This window comes from Leptonotus elevatus, chromosome 4 (assembly GCF_054856555.1).
Source record: "Leptonotus elevatus isolate MCC_2025b chromosome 4, RoL_Lele_1.0, whole genome shotgun sequence".
NCBI lineage: Eukaryota > Metazoa > Chordata > Actinopteri > Syngnathiformes > Syngnathidae > Leptonotus > Leptonotus elevatus.
In genome coordinates this window covers 17,969,691-17,992,943 of record NC_141242.1, presented here as the reverse complement: position 1 = coordinate 17,992,943, position 23,253 = coordinate 17,969,691, and the positions used below count along the sequence as shown (strand labels likewise).

Genomic DNA, 23,253 nt, shown 5'->3' with positions numbered 1-23,253 from the left:
GTGTAGTTTAAGTTACATTTTCAACACTGACACTCGAGCAATACACTTATAAGTGTTTAAACACCAGAGTTAAGTGTAGTTTGGCAGAATTAAATGTTTAACACTGACACTAGTATAAAGTACTTTTAACACTACTCATTGTTTACCAATGTAGATTTTTAACATTATACAGTGTTGGAGTAACACTGGTTAAGTGTGAAAAAAGTAACACTTTGAAAAGTGTCAGATTTACACTCATTGGTGTGGACACATATAAACACTTTTCTAACGTTACATTTAAAACACTCAAGTGTTAATCAAACACTAGCGATTTTGTAGGGAATTATTATTATTATTAGTATCCATCCATTTTCTTAACCGCTTAGTCCTCACAAGGGTCGGGGGGGGGGGGGGCACTGGAGCCTATCCCAGCTGACTTCAGGCAGTAGGCGGGGTACACCCTGAACTGGTTGCCAGCCAATCGCAGGGCACACAGAGACGAACATCCATCCACACTCACAATCACACCTATGGACAACTTGGGGAGTTCAATTGACCCGACATGCATGTCTTTTGAAATGTAGGAGGAAACTGGAGCACCCGCAGAAAACCCACGCGAGCACGGGGAGAACATGCAAACTCCACCCAGGAAGGCCGAAGCCCGGACTCGGTCTCACGTCCTCTTCACTGGGAGGTGGACGTGCTAACCAGTCAACCACTATTATTATTATTATTATTATTATATGTCATTAGTAAAAATAGTTACTTTGCCTGGTAATGAGTTACTTTTATTATGAAGGCATTCAATTACTAACTCAGTTACTTTTTTAAGCAAGTAATGAGTAACTGTCGATAACTAATTACTTCTTCTTTTATTTTTTTTAAAAGTAACCTTCCCAACACTGTTCCAGTAGCTGTGAACGACGCAGTAAGTTGATGCGACCAGTCCACTTAACTTCCGGTTTTGCGAAGTTGTGAGAGAAAGTGCGACTTCCCACGTGATCCGACGGCGAAAAACTAATATGTGAATAGAACACATTACAATATACAAATGTGAAAATAAAAACAAATAAATAAATGTATGGATTATAGGTACGTTATCACTTCGGTCCAACTCAGAAGAACTACTGTTAAATGCAGGATGACGATGGAGGGTGTGGATTAGCGTGAAGAAGCTGCGTTGAGCCGGAAGTGAACTCGCATCATATCAAACATGTACCAAACCGCTGTGTGTTGGAAGCGAGCGCGCCCCCGCCCGCTCTTGTCGAGCGCGCGCGTGCGTCCTAACTGTCACGAAAGAGCCGCGGCGTGCCTCACAGCTGCCGCCTGCCAGCCAGCTTGTTTGTGGCATGTTCAGATGACTTGACTAAGCAGTGTAGGGGAATTAAGTCCGACCATAGCTTCGATTTGGAGACTGCAGCAAACACGCGTTTTTGTGTGTGTGTGTGTAAGCATACTAAAAAGTGACATGAGCGGCTGCGGTGGACGGCGAAGGAGAGAATGAAAATAGTGGATTTTGTTTCCACTCGTTGGTACAGCGCAGAAGAGAACTCACTCCAAAGGTAAGCAGAGGCGCCGGAAGTAAGCGTTAGCGTTCTAACTGTAAATTGGAATCATTTTGTTTACTAAATATGTAATAGCAAGACTGCTAATGGTAGTGTTTGTATGGCCATTTAGTTACTGTCGTGGATGTCCTCGACCAGCTTTATACACCTTTTCGTTTGTAAATAAACCGAACCAGACAAGGAGTTTGAGTTCGTAACGCGTGTCAGTTGTAATGCTCCGATGAAACACTCCCAGAAGGATGTGCACAGTTGAGTAAGTTCACCATCCCTTTAAAAACACACAATTAAACGCTAAGATTAGAGGTCCGTTCATTTTCTTCGTGAGGCACTGTCAAATCGGACGTTCCCAGGACTTGAATTGCACGCAAACGTCACTGCCACTACTGTATTACCTATACTATCTATTTACTTTGAGATCGTAGAGAAAGAAGTAAGAACGTGCTTAATGATATGCATACAGGAGCTGTGTGTACATGAAGGTGTTTTCCCAGTCAGTTTGTAAAACAGTGCGTGTACCGATAACCGTTTTTGCACTGACCACAAATGCTTCAGCATTAGAATTAGGCTAGTGGCTGGTTTTGCTGTGCTATGTCATCCATGCTGAGACCTCTTTAGAACGTTAACTGGGCGTCTAACTGGTTCATATAGGGGGAGGGGGCAGGCCACAGACAATTTGAATGGGAAATCTCTTGTAGCACAGCGCTCATCCCTCATCCCACGCCAGATGTCATTGTTTATTTTGTGTGTTTTTGTCTTCAGTGTGATGTAGCAGATGTGCACGTTGCTATTTGTAGGTATACTGGGCCTGCACTGTAAAATTACACGGAGACGCAATGTTTTATAAATCACAAGCGTGACAGAAGGCAAAAAAAGATGAGTAGTCCTGCAACACTGGTCAACATCTGATTTGCTATCATGGACTATAAGGCAAGGATTTAAGTGACCGTTTAACATTTCTAATTTAATTGTCACACAACTGCACAAATAATTAAAACTACTCTTAATTTTGATGAAGTGTGTAAGTGTGAGTGGTAAAAGGTTACGGATGGTGACTCAATTTAACAGTCAGTAATCCAGAGGACTTTATGATGAACATTCCATTTTTCTATCATTTATAAAGTTAAAATACTGCTTTGGCCAAAGATGGTTCCGACATCGGAGCTCAGTTTCTGGTCAATCATCAAGTTTTCCTCTTCTATGCCGTCACTACCTTACTTTCTGTGGTGGCATTACAAAAAAGAAAAAAGGAGAAGAAAAAAGCAGAAGGAGACGCAAACGACACTTGAAGTTAATCCTTTATCTGAATTCTCCCACAGGTTATGCTAAACTCTTTCACGCTATGCTTACATCTTCCATGATGGCAGTTCCACCTCTGAGTTTTGGTTACTTTCCCAACCATATGACCTATAGGGTGTTTGATTGGTCACATTCCATTGTACTGTTCATACAGTTGTGCTGTTGGTCTCGACATAGTTTGTGTAGGAGGCTTGATTTTGATGAAGACGTAGGAAAAAGCTTAGTCATTATCCGTAGTTAGGATTGGAAGATTTGTTGTAGTTGCCAAGGTGCAATTTACCTTGTGTGCGATGAGTAACTCAAATCAATGTTTGGCTGAATCAAATTTCGTAGAATGACAAACTAATCACAGGATCACAGTACATGTCATCCTGTCATTAACATCTACGGTTGATGCTATTTTGAGTTCACTGATCATGTTTGAATCCTGTAAATCATTCCTGCTCTGCACAGAAAGCCACCCCGTACATCTCATCACATAATAATGGTGATAATCAGCACATTTTGGGTATTGATGTCCATGATCAATAAGTGTTTTGCATTTAATACAAAGCAATTAGCCAGTGAACTGATTTGACCAGCTTTATTGATTTGAAAAGAGAAGATTATCGTGTGAATATAATTCACATCATAAAGATAAACTGTTACAATTGTATGACATCACAGTAATAAAAAAGAAAAAGACAATAAGTAATCCTTACACAATTTGATATTTGCCCTTACGGGTAAAACACAAAATTGATTACATGACCACTCACACTTAATCATCAGAACAATGGAATCACAGCTCTGGTGAAGATGTAGTAACATTGTAAAAAAAAAGAAAATTAATAAAGAATTAACAACAGTAGGCCTATTTTTAGCTACTTGTGTCACATTGTGTTGAACAAGCTGTGCTGTGGGCATGCTGCCACTTTAATTGGATACAACTTTCCTCGGCAACGAAACACCACAGGATAATGTATCTATAAACGAGTCCAAAGGAAAACTATCATTTGAAATTCAACTTTTCTCTATAAAAAAATGGGTCCCATCCGTAACATGATATCCAAAATAACTGTTTGTATAAATGCCATATTACGCTATCTTGGAAATTCCCTGAGTGATTGTTTCCACTCTTATTTTTGTTTCTGCTCGGGAATACATCGTGTTTGAGGGTCATGTTGAAATTGCGTTACCCCCTCCAGTGCAGGAATGACCCTTCCCGTCGATCGTACCATAATCCTCTTGATGCGCTTGCAATCACTGAACATGAAAACCCTAATATACATCATCACCAGTGCAGCAAATGCTTTTGACTTCACACCAGCTGATGGCGGAAGTGGTTGAATCCATTTCAACTAGGTAACATTTTCTGACTATGGTTCCCTAGCTACGTGAATTATTTAGTCTGTTTGGCATGGCAAGACAATCCAGCATGTGGTACATTTGCAAGATTCCAGTGATATTCCAACAGTGAGCACTTTCTCATTTTTCTTTTTCTTTTCTATGGCCTGGGATTGCTTTAGAAAGATTGGCTGGTTGACAAGGATATTTTTGACATGGACTTATATTGTCATTACACTGGTCATTAAAATTGTAGATGATAGCTTTTTGTTCACTGTTTTTTTTTCTCTCATGATGACTGCATAATTTCCAGGAAGATGCTTCAATTATGAGAAACTGACTCCTTGAGTATGATCTTGTGGTTATATTTTTAAGAATAATGTTCCCTTGACATTCCTGCCGCTGTCATACAACCCCTCTAAAATATTCTCAGAGTCTGGGAAACAACTGGCTGGCCAGCCGTTTCAGTATCTATAAGTTAGTGTGGTCTTTGTTATATTTAGACAGCCCACCCCCTCCCCAAGGTAATGATAGGGAAGCAAGGACAGGACCACAGGGTGTTCTGGCCTAACACACATGCAGATTGAAGTGAAAGAGCCCACCCCGAGTCTCACCATATAAACCTTAATATGTGGAATTTGTTGGGTAGGTTCCGAGTGGTGTTGGTGAGTCTGTGTTATCAGGAAGAACGATAAGGCCTCTGCCACAGTGGTGGCTTTTGCTCATTTAGGGACCACAAGCTATTCTGGGCCTTTTTCTTTTTCCACTGTCACCCTCTGGATGGGTCACACAATGCTTGTGCTGCTACTATTTTAAATACAATAACAGAAACCTTCTTGCCATAAAAAGAGATGGAGGCAAAAGAGGCTCAGACTTGGGTTTTTCCTGTGTACAAAATTCAAAGGCGGCCACCTTCACCTTATTTGCTCCCCACCTCCAGCCTAAGTGACTGATAATTAATGAATGCTTTAAGATGATAATAGTCATATTCTTATTTGAACGATAATTTTTATTATTGAAACATGGAATTATTATATGTTGCCTGTAAAAAATGAAAGCGAGTTAGTTGAATTGACAGAATACACATTTACACACGTCATGGCACAGGGTTTAGGGTTGTTCGATACCACCTTTTTTTCGACCGATACGCAACTCTTGAGTAGTGATCGCTACTGATGTCAAATGCCGATACCACTAGTAAATAAAATGCCCCACCCATAAATGACAGATGATTTTAAAGAAAGACGTATGTATCCCAGTATATTATTTTTTCCTTAATATTGTATGAAGTTAATGGCAACTTTGTATTCATATAATTTCTCATTTCTTGTCCTTGATCATGAAACGGTCGCAGGAGGGCGGCCGATTATGGTATCGGTCACCGCCGTGAGTATCGATACCTTAAAATAAGATTTATCACCATCTTGTCCTTCATTTTTACTACCTCAAGACATTTGTGCTCACTTTTGTCTCTGGTGTTGATTAAAATCAGCTGTAACCTGTAACTATGTGGGACCTCAGAACTAATCCTGTGTAAATGACAGCCATGTAACAGCCAGGTCACGTTTGCCACTGCATTGTTGTGAATGTCTGCGTAACAAAATGTGTTTTGGAGGTACATATCCTGAATGACTGAACAATGTTTCAAATGAGAAAAGTTGTCAAAAGCATGAACGAGGACACCTTGTAGTTTCCATCACTTCATTAATAGCCAGCAAAACAATTAGTTTGTTGTAATTTTTGTATGAATGAATTGCTAACGTATCTCTTTGATTCTCGCGCTATCGCTGTCACTTTTTTTTCTTCCATACTCTCAATGCATTGTGATCTATATCAATCAGTTGAGTGACCATCGATATTCGTCACTCTTCAAAGTGTATTTTGGGTAATTATGAGAGCGCTACATTTTTTTTCCTTTTGGACATTCGGACACCATTACAAAATGCCATGACCCCTTCATAGTGCACTATAATGGGAGTAGTGTGCCCATTCGGACACATCCTCAGACTAATAATTTGGGACAATACTGTGATCATGTATTATCTACATTGTGGCTATACCTGCATCTTTACTGCCATTTTCCAATAAAAATCAAGTGTGGACTTTTTTAGGGTTATGTTTGGGGGCATATGTTGCACGTTGTAAATCAGTAGTTCGCCAGAAGTGTCTATAGTTTAGCTTCAGACAGAATTGGTGCCTTTTTATTTTTGGTTTACAGCAGAGTGAACAACACCGTCAAGACAAAAGCCTTCGGGCATGATAAGACCAGATGGCGATGACTCTTTCATTCTGTCCTACAAAATGAATGTAGCTTTTTTGTGACTAATCGAGAGCTTTTGTTGTGAAGAATGTGGCGTATGTCTCTGAAAATACCTTCAAACGAGTAGCCCTGTTGCAATAGAGATACAAATCCATTATGTGCTGGAGCTAATGCGCACAAACCAAAGCAAGTCTGTGTGGTTAATGCCTTACTAGTGTTTAGATGACCACTGAGGATTGAATAATCATCCCATGGCAAAAAGGTCTTCTCGGGTCTTCCAGTTACTTTACAAATGCCAGACTCTTAATCTAAGATTTTCCATTTTCTCCAATGTAATCCTCTGTTGTAAATCCCGAATGAGCTCAAGTTTGATTATAGACACAAAAATAGATGATCGGAGGGATGAAGGAAATGGAGAAAGCTGCAATGATTACTTACATTTTGGATTAGTAAATAGACATTTTTATGTTTACAAACTAAAATGGTGCACATTGACTTTGTATACAGATTAGGGTCACTGCCTTTTTTTTTTTTAGCCTGCCCTTTGCTAGGATGCAACAAAATAGTTCCAGTGATTTATACAGATGAATTGAGTCTGATGCAAAATGGTGCACAGCATTACATTACAACAGAACAGCAAATGGTGTCGTCATCTATAGGAAGTTGAGGTACATCCAGATACACTCGAGACTCTTCCAGCAACAACACTTAATCAGATAATTAATCATTATTTACCCCAAGCCGATTAAAGAGAAAGCAACCCAATTTGTTTCTTTACAATAATATATTATGTATGCAGTCTCAGTCTTAACAAGATATTGTGATACATATTGTGTTTGTGGAATGTGTACAGTATAAAGCAGTAAAATCCATCATTTTTATCCATTTCAGCGGGGCGGCCATTTTGCCGCTTGCTGAAAATGACATCACAGTTGCTCAGGGTTAAGGTAACGGCCAAACACGGCACAGCTTGCGAACATCACATGACCAAATTCGGAAAACAGGTAAGCCATGATTGGTCGTTGCCAGTCCTGAGCAACTGTGTTTGTCATTTTGACAGCAAGTGACAAAATGAAATGGATAAAAATGGGTGGATTTTTTTTAAATTTAAAATTCCACAAATACAACATTAATCAGAATGCTGTGTTTAGACTAGTGTGGGCGCGTACAACATATTATTGTAAATGCAACTTTTGGATCGCCGGTCCCATACATCTGCTCTGAGCTCCACTGAAAGTTTTGCTGATTTTTATTCTTTTTTTTTTTTAAGGACATCTGACCACATGTGTCTAAACAACACTACAAATAATCCAGAATTCATAATACTTTGCAAACTGTTTACGGTTGCAAATTTATGAACTGAGAACAAGTTTGAGTTGGAACTTTATGTCATAACAGGACATGATGTCACTCAGGCCTCTGTCTCAAAGTCTTGTGTCCTTTAAGCAACCAGGTTATCACTATTTAGTCAACAGAACTGTTGTTGCTTAGATACTCAAGGTACTTTATTTTCTTCTTTTTTTCTAGCCCACCTAACCACTTCCTCACAACTTCTCACTCCCCCCACTTTCTGTTGACACACGCATACAATTTTTAATATGCTTTTTTGTGAAAGTTGCCACTTGTTTGTATTTGTGTGCTAATTAAAAATGCATTTTGATAACAATGCACTACCAACAACAAGTAGCCGCAGTACAACTCCAGGTGATGATGATGATGATGCTTGAGCTTCCACTCAGTGACCTTCTGGTGTGCTTAGTCTGTTTTCTGTAGCTTCCTACTGTCTGACACAATGTTCCCAAAACATTAAGTTAGTCTTAAATCTTTCTTAATTTATCTTGACATTTCAACATTTCAAGAAAGACAAGCGTCTCAGCTGTACAGGCAACATAACAAAAGTGAAAATGAGAATTGATACTTCATTCAGCTAAAGGTTTTGTTTCAAACTCTTTGCAGTTCTTGTTCAACCTGTTGTTGAAGGAGTGGCAGTCACTGGTTTCCTTTTCTTCCTGACCCCTACACAATACTATCTGTCTTCAGAAGACTCAACACAGGAAGTAAGCAGCTTGAACCTATAAGATGAAGCAAAACAGCCCTAGGACACAATTACTTACCATTGATTATGGTTTCAAATCATCTTGTTTAGAACTGGATCTGATGTTGTCAGGTTATTCTTACAAATCAGGTTGTTCTTACAAATCCTGCTATTTGTGTGGTGGTATGTAAATTGTGAGTCTGTTTAAAAAAAAACCCCAAAAAACACTGACAGAGTAAGCCTTATGCGCACTGTAGCATTTGTGTTTCACAGCTTAATCTGTCTTCACAGATCATTTAAGGAACAAGAAATGCATTGGAACTTCCAAGGTCAAAGATATACATTCCAGAATGATTTAGACAGTTTTTTCCCATAGGAAATAATGGAAAAGAAAAAAAATGTAAGTCCACACCACAGTCCAAAAAAATTCCATCATTGATTGTTTTTTAATTGTACAGGAAATGTTTTGAATGACTAATATACTAAACTTGTTAAAACAGTAAGACAATTTGCCTTTGATAACAAGTGTCAGCTAGCACATCTTTTGGCGGCTATTTTGCTAGCAGCTAAAGTTTGAAGTAAACTAGACTTGTTCGACGTCACTGTGACATCCTAAGCAGTACGATGGACAAATGGCTAGTATGTCTGTGGTTTGGGGTCCGAATCTAACCTGCGACCTTCCTGTTTAGCATTTGTTTGATTGTTCTTCTTGTGCTAGTATATATTTTTTTCTGCAGAACTGCAGTCTGCTGCTTTATATATTTATATATATACATTTTTATGATGTGGTCTCACGAGTTTTGTGAGTTGAAGTTAGACACGATATGCTGGCATGATGACATTTGCCCCTTTTAGAAGTGCATGTAGCCAAAATGTTCTGTTTTAGAATTGTGGCTATACCACCGAGAAAATGGGCAAAAAATATTTACTGTATTTTATAAATATTCAAGATCTTCCCTACATGAAATAACTGTTAACTGGCTCACTGTAAACCATGTTCAGGACAAGTTGAGCACATGCAGGAACTTGCAGAGCTCACCATTTCCATCCTGTAGCCCAGGGCTGGGCAAAACTTTTGTGCTCAAAGGTCACATTTGACTTTTAAAACAAATAGGCCAGGTTAGTTGTAGATGAGGTAAATGAAAAGAAAACCTTCTATGAAAAATAGGTTAGTTTATTTTCACAAATAAATAACAATTCAAATTCACATTAAATTTGTTCACATTTGTTTTTTTTACTTTTGTTTTTGTTTTTTGTTTTTTTTAACTTTTGTTTTTTTAACACTGCTTGTCCTCATCAGGTTCACAGGTGAGCTGAATCCTATCCCATCTGACCCTGAGCGAGAGGCTGGGTGCACTCCAAATAGTTGCCAGCCATTTGCAGGCACAAGCAGGCAAACTCACATTCACACTCCTGGACAATTTAGAAAAGACCAAGCATGTTTTTTGAAATGTGGGTGGAAGCCACACAAGCATGCAAACTCTGCACAGGAGGAAATTGGAGTCGATTTTAAACCCTAAACCTGTGAGGCCGACATGCTAACACTATACACCGTGCTGCTGATAATGTTTACTTTATACAATATAAAAAAAAAGGTTAAATATGTGTAAAAGTATTTTAATTTTAAGGAAAAAACAAATCACAATTTAATGTAACAAATAATTATATAAAAATAAATGATTTCGTTAATTTGAATTAAAGAATTAAAAAAATCTAAAAATAAGAAATATATTTAAACCAAACAACAACAAACAAGAAAAAATGTCTAAATACACCAAATATACTGAAGGACACTTGATAATGTAAACGTGCTGTTAGGCTGAATTACGGAACGACCCCCAGGCCATACTTGGACCACCCCTACTCTAGTCGACCTGTTAGTCTTACAGCAAATGCTTAATGGTAGAACTTTTGAAGAGCTTACTCAGCTCTACACAGCGACAAAGTTGATGGCACACACAAACAAAAAAGGAAAATCAACAAGAGAAAATAGCCCGGCCACAGACTGGCAAGAAAGGGAGAGTTGTTTGACGGAAAGCAGAGAACAGCGAAATACATCTGTTGAGTGGTCTTGTTAAACGGCCCACCTGTTCGACAAGAGGGTCAGCTGTTCTGTACAGCAGATAATTCTGTGGCCGTTAAAACCACTGCACCCACACATTATTTCAACATTTAATGCTATTTATTTATTTGGTCTTTTTTCATTCTAAATGTGTTTTTCTCATCCTTCCTTTGATCTAAATTAGTGGTGAGTGATAGTGACAAGCTATAAGTTTCTAAGGCTTCTTTTGCACTCAATCAGTGTACTCAAGTCTAAGCTATATGTTTTCAATACACACTTTTTAATTGATAAAACTTTGTGTTGCAGGAAGTGCATCCTTCATAGACACTAGTAAAAAGGTCTTTGTGTGATTTGACAGGTGTATCGACACCTGTTCCAACACATGCCACTCTAATTGCCTTAGGTCTTAGCACATGCTAGTAAACATCAGTGAAAGTCTTCCTCATGTTGCCACATTGTAGGAGGATGAGTTGTACTTGCAGTGTCCCTTGTAGTTTAGTTCCAGATAGTGGATTTATGTTTTTTTTGTATATGCAGGCATTGGAAATGAAGGTTCAGCCACTTATCTTTGTTGACATGTAACTGTTTCTTTAGTCTGTAGGTTTGTTGATAAGAAGGTAAATGGTGGTTTTTGGTATCCAAATGCTTCTTGTGCCGATAACAGGCAAAAACCCTTAGGGGATTAAGGACTGTAGAAATATTGCCACATAATGAATTTATAGAGCGTAGCAAAAAAAAAAGACTAGCCCAACTCTTTCCATTCTACAAAACATTTGCGTTATCAGGAATGTCATGATGTAAAGTAGAATTAGTTATGTTCTGCTACAAAAGTAAGATCTCGATACCTTTTCTTTTTGTAGCCATGAAGAAAGACATAGACACCCTGATAGCAGAGGAACGTGCTGACATCATTTCCAAATATGACAAGGTGAGAGAATCAAAAACGCACACCATCACAGAAACTGCTGCACTAGCGCTTTCCTTGTCAGCCTAACCCATGATTTCAGTCACAACGTTTTCTCTTCATGTTTATGACATGTTTTTGTTTCAGGGCAGACAAGAGGGCGTCCGTATCGACCCTTGGGAGGATGCTGACTACAGCATCTATAAGGTGACGGACCGCTTCGGCTTCCTGCAGTAAGTTCACCAGCTCTAAGGGATGATATTTTTTTATACTTTGAACATAATTGCATTTCTTGTTAATTGAATTCATGCCACATATGGTTTATTTTGTAATGTTCTATACGTCTCAATCTTTGTTTTAGTGAGAAAGAGTTACCGACACCCAGTATGCTTGAAGAAAAGGTATTCATTTAAACGGAGCCTCACTCATCTTAACCATTATGATTGCATTTTGCCCCAGCATATACCACTATCTATATGTCCTGTCATTTATGCATTGTCTGCATTTTCCTTCCCCAGCAAAAGCAGCAGGAGATTGATCGTGTGGAGAAGTGGCTAAAGATGGTGAAGAACTGGAGCAAGTATAAGAATAGCGACAAGGTGCGTTCTCCCTCTTGCGTTGGATATGACTTTCATTTTATTAGGTTGTTCGTAGGCACTCAACTTGATTGCAGCTTTTTTCAGCTACTCTTGGTGCAAACTGTGAACACACATTTTTTTTTATAACATACTGCATGAGTGTTAGTGATGAATAAAACCTGTATAATCAGTTAATCTCACTTTATTTATTTAACCTTTATTTACTTGACAAGTGTTGATTCATTTCCTCTCACAAATTAGTATGTCAATGTTTTGTGCCTTGTGTGTTTCAGTTGGTGAAGCGTGTTTATAAAGGCATCCCCCTCCAGCTAAGAGGCCAGGCCTGGGCCTTAATTTTGGACATAGACAAGGTTAAAAAAGACAATGAGGGAAAATACGAGGTGTGACTCATACTAGATCCTGTCATGCATTAGCTGCCACCAGCATTTCCCATGATATTCGTTTTGTGCTTTTCATTTTTTCAGAAAATGAAGCTGCAGGCTCGCAACTTCTCCACAGAGATCAAACAGATTGACTTGGATGTCAACAGAACCTTCCGCAACCACATCATGTTCATGGACCGATTTGGAGTCAAGTGAGTCCTCTTTCACGAGGTTCTGAGGAACGTCTTGTAAATGTCGAAAGATATTTGATAATTGTGTGAAGTTACATAAAGGAAGTGACTGAGCTAAAAGTTTGCATCGCAAATATCTTGGGTTGTTGTCTTTTTCTGTGTATGGGACCATCCAGAGTTCAGGTTTGTTCATGCTGGTGTCCAGTCGGGCGTGACCTTTGGGTTGTGTGTGTGTTGGGAGGTCCTCAACCCACACACAAGGGCACACAGACTAAATCACTAGTTTCCTCCTCTTTCTATTTTATTAGCCTTCCTGTCAGTGCCCCACCGGAAATGGAATCGATTCAAAAATGTGCTCATACAGAACATTCATATCGACAATGAGCTTGATCTAAGATAGATTTAATAACACTTGAGATTTCAAAATGTTGTGTGAGCATGTGTCAGTGTTCTCCCCACCAAAGAGAGCAAAACACAGCCCCATCCGGCTTTGTTGCCCACTCTTTCCCTTCAAATCAACAGCTGCACACCCCCCACACACACACACACCTACACACTCGTGCGCGTCAACACCGGGCCACTATTTAAAGCTCCTTTCCTGTCTCAGTTGGTGTCTGTAAAACGTATATTCTGTAGGGGGCTGGTGGGGGGAGACATCCTCTGTTGTCCACATTGCATTTGTTAACGCCACATGCGCACACACATTTAATGGCAGGCTTTATGTCTTCAACTGTAGAGAACAATCAACAGAATGCATTGATTCTTTTACGCAATGGGCTTGAGTTAGTGTGGTGTAACAGCTTGTAAGAAAGAACATCTAGACTGACTGACTGATGGATTGATACATTGACTGATGAGGTCCCCTCTGGGCTCTTTTCACCTGAATGGGGAACTAAAGAAACGGACTTCAAGAGGAAGTTCTCCCTTATAATAGTTGCCGCATATATGCTGTAACTATAACAGTATTTACTGTATATTCTTATAGGATAAAAATAGTGTAGACAAAGGGATACCACTTTGTCTCTTTTCATTTGTATGTAATGACATTTAATGCAATCTAATACATTTGTTAAAGCCAAAGAGTGTCAGCCTCCCTCCCTAAAGTGTTACTTCCAGCTGTTTTAATGTGGTAATGTGCTGGCTGGTGGGGTTCATTTGGGGATATGGTCATTTCATCATGATTTAATAGACTAAAAACTAGGGGTGGTACTTCAGCTTCTCTAATTGTAAACCAGTCATATTTACATAATAACTGTTGGTTTCTATGTTCCCTTTTCAGGCAACAGGCTCTCTTTCATGTACTAACAGCCTACTCTGTCTACAACACGGTAAGATGTGGATTGATTAGCCTGCGCGTACACAAGTGCATGACATAACATAATGCAGTCTCATGTGCATTGCCACAGACTGTTGAAAAAGAAAACACCCCGCTGGTCCTGCAGTTCTAAGTCGCTCATTACCAGGATTTGCAATTAAATACAACAAAAATGTTATTACAAACAACTCATGTATTGCAAAAAAAAGAAAAAGGAAGAGTCAAAGCCGAGCCATCGCTTGTTGTCAAGTTGGTGATCTTTTGGTGCAATACTTTATTTATGGGTTTGACTTGAAAGTATGTAAAAATAATGGAACAATCAAGTGAATATGCATAATTATCATTACTAAATGTGCATTGTGTAATGACAAGCACTCGCCCCTCTCCCTGCTCCATATGTCAATGCAAATGAAGCAATTGGCACAATAGTTATCCAATTTGCTCTTGGTTGATTACACACCTGTAGAAATATGCTTTAAAAAGATTTAAATGTATTTTCTAAATCTTAGAAACAGGTGTCGGTGCTTAGGTTTAATATTGTAATTCTTTGCATGGAGGCTATTAAGTGTCACTGTATAATTTTAATATATGCTGTATTGCTATTATCCTTAAAGCAGAAGTCAACACAAAAATGTTTTCTTTACAATAATATGTTGTTTGTGTCCCCACTAGTGTGAACCCGGCATTCTGATTAATGTCGCGTTTGTGAAATATGAATAAAGCAACAAAATCCAGCCGTTTTATCCATCTCAGGGGGCGGCCATTTTCCATCTGGCTGTCGACTGAAAATGATACCGTTGCTCAGGTAACGACCAATCACGGCTCACCGATTTTCTGAGTTTGGTCATGTGATGTTCGTAAGATGACGCCGTGATTGGTCATTACATGAGCCCTGAGCAATTGTGATGTTATTTTCTTTTGACAGCAAGTGGCAAAATGGCCGCTCCATGAGATGGATAAAAAGGGGTGGATTTTGATGCTTAATTCATGTTCCACAAACGCACTATTAATCAGAATGCCGTGTTTAGACTAGCGAGGGCACATATTATTGTAAAGGATTTTTGGGGTTGATTTTCCCTTTCAGGATTTTAATCACATCGACCTAACAACAGTATAATATTGTAAACATTTAACAAATAAATACAATTAAAGACAATTGAATGACTTACTGACACAGATTGCATTCATTTGGAATGGGTTGAAATGTTGGCATGTTTTTCCTTTGCTTACATGTCAGTGCTCACATGTTGGCAGTTCCTGTGTGGAAGAGGTGTTGGAGCCATAGGAAATGGGCATGTGCTAATTCCCTTTTCCCTCCACTCACAAACTGCTCAATAGAAACTGGGTCAGTGGGAGAGCACGAAAGTAAAAATGGGAGGAAGGGTGCTGTTGGTGGTGGTTGTGGGTCAGAGGGGGCTTGTCCTTTCGCCTATGTGACAGCAGAGAAGAATGTTAAGAATGCTATGTAACCTCGGTGCAATCGCATCGTCGTTTATCCTTTCAAGGGTACTGTGAATGGGCAATTCCTATGCCCAAATATGGATATGGGAAGTTTGTTCATCCTACTCACTGTGGGTTCAAGATGGTAGAAATTCAAGATGAAGACATGACAATTCTGAAAGTGTACATTTGACGACAGTAAATATTTAAACAACGTTGGTGTAAATGTTTATCAATTGCCGCAGGCGTACAGGTCTGTGTGGTCTAAGTGAAAAAAAAGGAAAGAAAAAAAAACGACACAAATCCACATCAGACATTCAGTACACTCTTAAACCCTCGTCTCCAGCCCTTTGCGTGCTGTGATAAATTATGAATTATTCCTCCTAATTTGCCAGTAGCGTTGACGCGTCTCCTCTGCCCTGTTCCCAGGAGGTGAGCTACTGTCAGGGGATGAGTCAGATCGCTGCCATCTTGCTCATGTACCTGAATGAGGAGGACGCCTTCTGGGCTTTGTCCCAGCTCCTCACCAACAGCAAGCATGCCATGCATGGTGAGACAACACAAGTTGCAGCTGAGTCAGAACTGAAAAATGACACCAACATTTGGATATAGACAATGTGCGTCTGAACATTTAGGAACAATGGAAATGCAGTCTTTTTCAGCTAAAATCTATATTGGATGCAGTTGAGTACAACTTCTGACCCAGCATACATATACAGTAGTAAATGTCATTCTAGCTAGATTTTGATGATGTTTTTTTCTGCACAAACGTCTTCTGTACTTGTCCTCACAGTTGAGCTAAAGCCTATTACGGCTGACTTAGACCAATATGAAGAGGTATAACTTGTCTAGTCTAAACACGGTATTCTGGTTAATATGGCTTTAGCGGAATATGAGTTAAGCAGCAATATCCAGCACTTTATCAATATCACAAGGCGGCCATTTTGCCACTTGCTGTTGAGTAAAATGACATCACAGTAACAACCAATCACAGCTCAGCTTCAGAAAACAAGTGAGCTGTGATTGGTCGTTGCCTGAGCAACTGTGATGTCATCTTCAGTCGACAGCAAGCGGCAAAATGGCCGCCCCCTGAGATGGATAATAACAGGTAGATCTTGCTGCTTTATTCATATTGCACAAGCGTAATATTAATCAGAAAGTGAGGTCACATATAACATATTATTGTCAAGAAATGTTTAAGGTTGATTTCCCCTTTAAGATTATAATCTTAATTTGAAACATCTATGGTCTGCCGATGTGCGTTTTTCCACTGCGCCAGGTTTCTTTATCCCGGGATTTCCCAAACTGCAGCGTTTCCAGGCCCACCATGAGCGGATACTGTCCAAAATGCTGCCGAAACTGAGGAAGCACCTGGTGAGTGACGGCACATTCACATCAGTCCTCTCTTTCACTCGTTCTCTTGAGGACTGAAAGATGTCTTACAAGGTCCTGCGCCAGTGCTTTCATTTTTCGGGGTTACATTTGTAGCATCAAAATCAGATTCAGCCTTTTCCTCATGAACTCTCCTATTTCACAGGACAAGGAGCAGATGTCATGCGGGGTCTACACCACCAAGTGGTTCCTCCAGTGCTTTATTGACAGAGTGAGTGTTTGCTTTCATTTCCATTCCGTACATTTTCCTATAAGGCTTGTTCTGTACACGATCGCAGGGGGTGCTTTAGCCCCGTGGTCACCCTGGGACCCACAGTTGCGACCCACTTTATTAGAAGTTAAGTCATTTGAGGAAAGGGTGGGGTGGGGGGGGGGGGTAAATATAGTAATTAAAACACATTTATGGTGTTTTTAAATGGCCTTTAAAATGAGTTTGATGTACCGCCATAAACAAATTGCTAGCCATGACGTCCACCAACCAGAGGCAGAGTTTCACTGTTTGTTTACAGAGTAAACTCGTCACTATAGTACAAGGAAGTAACATTCCTTTTGTCCTTTCCTAATATATTCCGGGTGGGAACTTCATCAATGACAAAAAAACAAAAAACTGATTATTAATACATCCATGCCCCCTTGATTTTCCTCAGCTCTTATACAGTGCCTTGCGAACGTAGCCTCCCTTGAATTTTTTGACCTTTTCCCATATTTCAGGCTTCAAACATTGAAACAACAAGATATAACATTGAAATGGGGGGGGGGGGGCGCAACACCAAGTGAGGCATAATTGTGAAGTGGAATGAAATTCAAAGGATATTTTCAACTTTTTTTCCTTACAGATAAATAGCAGAAATTATTCACGCCCTTTTCTCTCAGTGCAGCCAACTGATTTTAAAGGTTCCCCGATGATTTCTGAATGATCCAATGTTGACCTAAATGATTGATGATGATGATGATGATAAAGGTTTTTCTTCAAAGTATTACCTTTCAGTGGGTGGGTGGTCTTGAGATAATTTCACATGTCCTTCTTTTTACTTTTATTGTATAAATTCTGTTCCACTTACTGACTGTGTCCTACTTGGTGTTGATTCTTTAAAAAAAGTCATATTCTAGTGGGAATATTAATTCTACATATATATAAATATACAATATAAATAGGAATAAGCGGTACAGTGGATGGATGGATATAGTGTTTCCCACACCATGTTAATACTTGGGCGGGCCACCCAAGTAAACTGGCCACCACCCAAGTAGATTTCAAGAAAATGTAATAAAAAAATAATAATTTTTTTAAAAGTGTCGCGACCAGATATACCGCATGTAACATTAGTTTGCCGTCACTCACATGTGGATCATGAAGTTAGAGGAGACGCAAGTAGCAGGACTAAGAAAACCCCGCCCCCGAATTCCCCCCGGAGTCCACCCACCCAAGTAGATTTCAAATCTGTGGGAAACACTGATTTTAAATAAAAATAATAGAATAAAATAATTAATTGTAATCCCAATTCTACTTTCATAAGGCGCTGTAAATATAAACCAACAGTTGTTTTTTTTTGAAAATTGGCGAATTTTTGTATTTTATTGATGAATTATTTGGGAATAAACAAGTCATAGCCATCTCTTATCACATCACATCACATGTTACTGTCATTTTTAAGGATCGCTGTGCTGTCTTGTTACATAACAGAGCCCCTTCACCCTCACCCTGCGCTTGTGGGACATCTATATTCTGGAGGGGGAGAAGATGCTGACTGCCATGGCTTACACAACCCTCAAGTTACACAAGAGTGAGTATGAGACCCGTTGGCTGGTCTGCCGTGCCTCGCCTCTGTACATGTTGCACTCAAACATGGCTGCTGTTGCTATACGGCCGTGCGCGGCGTCCTAGTTGGCTGCCTCCTTGCCGGATGGCTTACATAATGCAAGTGGTTGCTGTGGAGAAGAATGGAAGGCTGACTTTTCATTGGTTGCTTCTGCAGTGTGAGCATCACTTTGACACGGTGGATACTTAGACAAGCCTGCTCTTGAATTAGCACCTTGAACAACATCATGAATTGTAACTCTATAGCAATTGTTGTGAACCTTGTTGGAGGTATTGAACCACGTGGCAATTTTTATTTTTTTGCTTTAGTGGGCCATGTCAAGTGTTGTGGACCGAAACTGGCTCCTGCGCCTTGACATCTGTGCTATATATTGTGTACGTTATAGCCGCTTGAATGAAATGTGGTCCCTCTTCTTTGTGTCCAATCAGAGCGTTTGCTGAAGTGTCAGTTGGAGGACTTGAGGGAGTTTCTTCAGGAGCAGCTGGCTGCTTCGTACCTGCTTCCCGACGACGTCGTGGTGGAGCAACTACAGGCTGCCATGTCTGAGCTACGCAGTAAAAAGTTGGACCAACCTCCTCCCGGTACAGTCTTTCACCACATTGTATTGATATATAGTGAAAAGAAGATCAGGTTTTTTTTCATGCTGATACTGATCATTTGTAGTCAAGGAGACCGATAACCGATATTTCAAGCTGATATTCATTGCAGTAAAATTGAAAATATAAGTGTCCAAATAAATAAAAAAAATTAATTTAAAAAGTCGATATTCATTGGCAGTAAAAGAGAGAATATTAACTCATTCACTGCCATTGATGGCTATTGACGTCAAAAATTAATTTGAACTATTTCTATTAGCTTAACATTTTTTTCCACTTTTGTTAACAAGAGTATGAAAACCTAGATTTTTTTTAAATTCTACATTTAGAACAGATATCAAATTTATGATTAATCGTGAGTTAACTATTGAAGTCATACGATTAATTACAATTGAAAATTAGGAGCGTCGGGCAATTAAAATCGTAATTAATTGCATGACTTTACGAGTTAACTCACGATTAATCAAAAATTTGATATCTGTTCTAAATGTACAATAAAAAAAATCTAGGTTTTCATACTCTTGTTAACAAGAGTGGATTTTTTTTTTTTAACTAATAGAAATAGTTCAAATGAATTTTTGTCGTCTATAACCGTCAATGGCAGTGAATGAGTTAACGTTAGAAAAAAAAATGTTTTCTTTTAATTTTAAAGATATAAAGAATTGGCAGTTTTGTTTAAAAAATTATAACAAAAATTGCAGGGAGCTTCCAGTCATCAGCATATGTTAAGGTAAATTGAAAACTAAGTAAATAGTTCCCTAAAGTTTTCTATCGTAAATAAAGTTTTCCAAAATTGCAATATAATTGCTTAATTTTATTTTTTATTTTATTATTTTGAACAATAAAAAGCGTAGGGAGTTCCCAGTGTTAGCATCATTTTTTATACAGTTGAAATTTAAATAAATCCATAAATGAAAAGTTCCCTTTATCTCACTGAGTGGCAAATGCATGCGAATGTAGCTAATTTGTTGTTGTTTTTTTGTCAGGGTTTGTAAAAGGTTTCAAAAGAGTAAGAAAGTAAAGAAAAGTAAAAACTGTCTGTGAACATCTCACAAATCCTGATGAAAACCTTAAATTTGCTACGTTCGCAAGCATTCACCTCTCATTGATATAAAAAATATCGGTATCGATCTTATCCCTATATAGTGTTTACCATTTTCAGTGCAGACTGGTAAGGAGGAATCACTTTAAATGTTTTTTAATTAATATTAGATTAATATTTTTTGGGGCCATTACATACAAATGTATTTATTCATTTATGTATTTGTTTGTAGCAAAGTCAGAGGAGCTACCAAAGAAGCCCCTCGGTCAAGAGAGGCCGATTCTTCTGCTCCCTCTTCAGCCTACCTCACCTCTCGAGGTCAAAAGTGATCTGCAGCCCCTCAGCCAGCCTAACAAGGAGAGCGTCGCCTCGCAGCACATCAAGCCTCAGGACTCAAAAAGCCCCAGCAGGTCCAGCACACCCTCGTTGCGACCGCCTGACCCAGCTGCGTTGCTCACGAAAGCGATGTCATCTCCCATGATGCCTTGCAGAGCGCCTCCATTACCTCCCAAGCCAGTAAAAGCCTTTGCTGAGGTCAATCATGCTGGAGATGTGAAGGAAAGTGACCCTGAAAAAGCACAAGGGGAGAAACTTGGTGCAGCACCAGACGCTCAGGAGGAGACGATGGATTGGCCCCCACCTTATCAAGCCCCGCCTCTGGATGATCTTGGCGTGCATGCAGAGATGTTGGACCTGCCAGATCTGCCGCCTCCTCCGTTGTTTGACTCGGAAGAGGAGCAGAAAGTCAGTCCGCTGGCCCCTCCCCCATCGGTGGCAACATTTACGCCACCTCCCAAGGTGCCACCCAAGTCGCACGTGCCCCCACCCCGCGGCTTCACGGCATCTTCCTCCCCCAGGCTACCTCCCCCCAAGCCCACCAAATTCCCCGTGTCCCTGTACGTGCCGGCATCTTCGGCCGACAGGCGACCTTCCAACACCTCCCAGTACGACAACCTGTCCGAAGCGGACGATGACGTTCGCTGCCCGGAGAGGTTGCTCGGCTCCACCCCCGAGGAGGTTCCTTTGGACAGAGACTACGACCCCGCCTGTTATCCGCTGCCTCCGCCTCCCATCTTCATCCCCCCGCCGCCGTCCCCGCTGCCGCCCTTATACTGCGCTCTTCCCAGTTTGCCTCAGGAGCCGGAATATGAAGGAGAGGACCGCTGGGTGGAGGACTCCATCATCATCCCCCCGCCCCCGCCCAGCTTTGCCGACAGACTCTCTCCCCAGCGGTGTCACCTCGCCACCTCGCCCAGCGCTTACTCCAAGCCGTTCGCTCGGGGCCCCAGGGACCGGGCCGCCTTCCCGGCGCCACTCTTGTACACCGGGTCTCACCCGGGCAAACCCAGGCTCTCGGGACAGTCCGCATTGGGGGTGCCCGAGGTTCGATCCAGCCCAGACTTTTGCAGGATGCCCTCTGTTGGACAGCAGCTGCCAAAGTCTGTCACCTTTTGAAGTGGAATTCACATATTGACTGTCTGATCATTTGAGTTAAAAGGCCAGTATATTTTCTGTGTGTCTCCATGGCAAGCTCTTATCATATCATACTAGTGCACTTAAGTTTCCATGCACTACTACACTCTTTATCCTCACTCGTAAAACAATTCAGCCCATTATAGTAGAACGACCGTCTTACTACTGAATAACATTTCTGCACACTAGTAGAACAACCAGGGTGCATTTGTAGAACAATTGTCTTACTGATGTCACTATAATAATACTATTAGCACAGAGTTGTAGCTTGTGCACAGTTTTGCCTCACTAGTAACGCGGTTCTACTAGTGCGCCACGTTCGTGCTACATGTACCAAAATATACCGATTTTTGTAGCACATTTTAAAAGACAAAAGTTGACACCAAAGTGCTGTACAAGACAAAAATCAAGTGTGCAGTAATGTCATACAGTAGTGGAGAATAATGTTTTCTATTAAGAATTTGCGTTGTATTGAGAACAGAGCATTAGTGTATGGACAATTCAGTGCGCTAGCGGGATGCTCAAACTGCTTAGGCTTCAGGGAGGCTTTTTAAAAAAATTGTTTTTACTGTTTTGGTTTTACCACATTTCTACGACAGAACCTTTTTCATAAGGTATTTTCTAATTGTCATTTTGTACTTAAAACTGCTGTTTTGTTGTCATTTCATACCATATCAAATAGGCATAAATAAATGAAGCCATCATTGCTTCATGTACAGTTATGTTCAATCTTTTCCTACAAAGTGTCTTAAATGGACTCCAAGGATGGTCTCAAAGCTCACATTTGGTCCTTCGGTTCCCTGGAAGCCTTTCGCTGAACGGTGAGCTGGCTCACAACTTTTCTTTTTAATGTCAAAATGTAGAATCTTGAGGTTAAAGAGCAACAACAGAGTTTGTGTAAACACCAGAAAGGAAGTTATGGTGCAATAAGTTCATTTTTTAGGTAGCACTGGTTACTCTGCTTTTACGATTTGTTGTCATTTTATTGGTTACAGTGATAGCTTTTTCTTTAGTAATCCCACATTGTAAGCCTCAGAAGGCGAAAGCATGTCATGCTTATTTGAGAAGTAGAAAATGATCACATATGAACAACATCGCCCTCTAGTGGTATTATTTTTTACTGTTATAACCTGTAATATGTTCATGGTTGACGCTTTGACAAGACGACATGCCATGTGGGCATATTTTTCTATATGAAGGCATTTCAAAGACCCTTGTGAGAATATGAAGACATATTTAATATATTTTATTCGTACGTTGTCTTGAGGTTAGGTCACTTTAATGTTGGAATGGCTCTGTAAATGTTCTGGAGAAATGGACGATAAGCCATATAGATCAAAGCAAAACCCTCTTATCAGGAATGATGCTAAATTCCACATAATATATACTGTACTGTACATTATTGCTGTTAATGTTGTATTGTTTGATAAACGAATAGACTATCAAAAAATATGTCCCACAGGCGAACGCTATCTTTTTAATCAATTTATCTCTATCAAGATGAACCTACAAATGGTTGCATTACAATCCATTGTGGTGGCGAATTGACAGCAGACGAAATGTAGGCTACATGTCTACGTCTCACAAAATATCTAT

At 39.9% G+C, this 23,253-nt stretch overlaps 1 protein-coding gene across 3 annotated transcripts; it reads left to right on the top strand.

The window, feature by feature from the left end:
• The first annotated feature begins 1,277 nt into the window (after positions 1 to 1,277).
• Positions 1,278 to 22,379, top strand: LOC147175887 (uncharacterized). Of its 3 annotated transcripts, XM_086073381.1 has the most exons (16): positions 1,278 to 1,541; positions 8,383 to 8,483; positions 8,753 to 8,861; positions 11,384 to 11,451; positions 11,575 to 11,660; positions 11,789 to 11,828; positions 11,946 to 12,026; positions 12,299 to 12,406; positions 12,491 to 12,600; positions 13,859 to 13,907; positions 15,764 to 15,884; positions 16,614 to 16,708; positions 16,872 to 16,937; positions 18,411 to 18,510; positions 18,975 to 19,127; positions 20,417 to 22,379. In XM_086073381.1, exons 4-16 carry the CDS (start codon positions 11,386 to 11,388, stop codon positions 21,637 to 21,639), a joined length of 2,298 nt encoding a protein of 765 aa, XP_085929507.1. In that variant the 5' UTR covers positions 1,278 to 1,541; positions 8,383 to 8,483; positions 8,753 to 8,861; positions 11,384 to 11,385; the 3' UTR covers positions 21,640 to 22,379. The 3 variants fall into 3 exon arrangements, with proteins under 3 accessions (XP_085929507.1, XP_085929508.1, XP_085929506.1); XM_086073382.1 differs by lacking the exon at positions 8,753 to 8,861; XM_086073380.1 differs by lacking the exons at positions 8,383 to 8,483; positions 8,753 to 8,861.
• The last annotated feature ends 874 nt before the right edge of the window (positions 22,380 to 23,253 follow it).

Bases quoted from the DNA above. Each gene is read 5' to 3' on its own strand.
- LOC147175887 (XM_086073380.1), top strand. From the start codon at position 11,386: ATGAAGAAAGACATAGACACCCTGATAGCAGAGGAACGTGCTGACATC. The intron at 11,829-11,945 runs GTATTCATTTAA...TTCCTTCCCCAG, and splicing joins CCAGTATGCTTGAAGAAAAG to CAAAAGCAGCAGGAGATTGA. The intron at 16,709-16,871 runs GTGAGTGACGGC...CCTATTTCACAG, and splicing joins CGAAACTGAGGAAGCACCTG to GACAAGGAGCAGATGTCATG.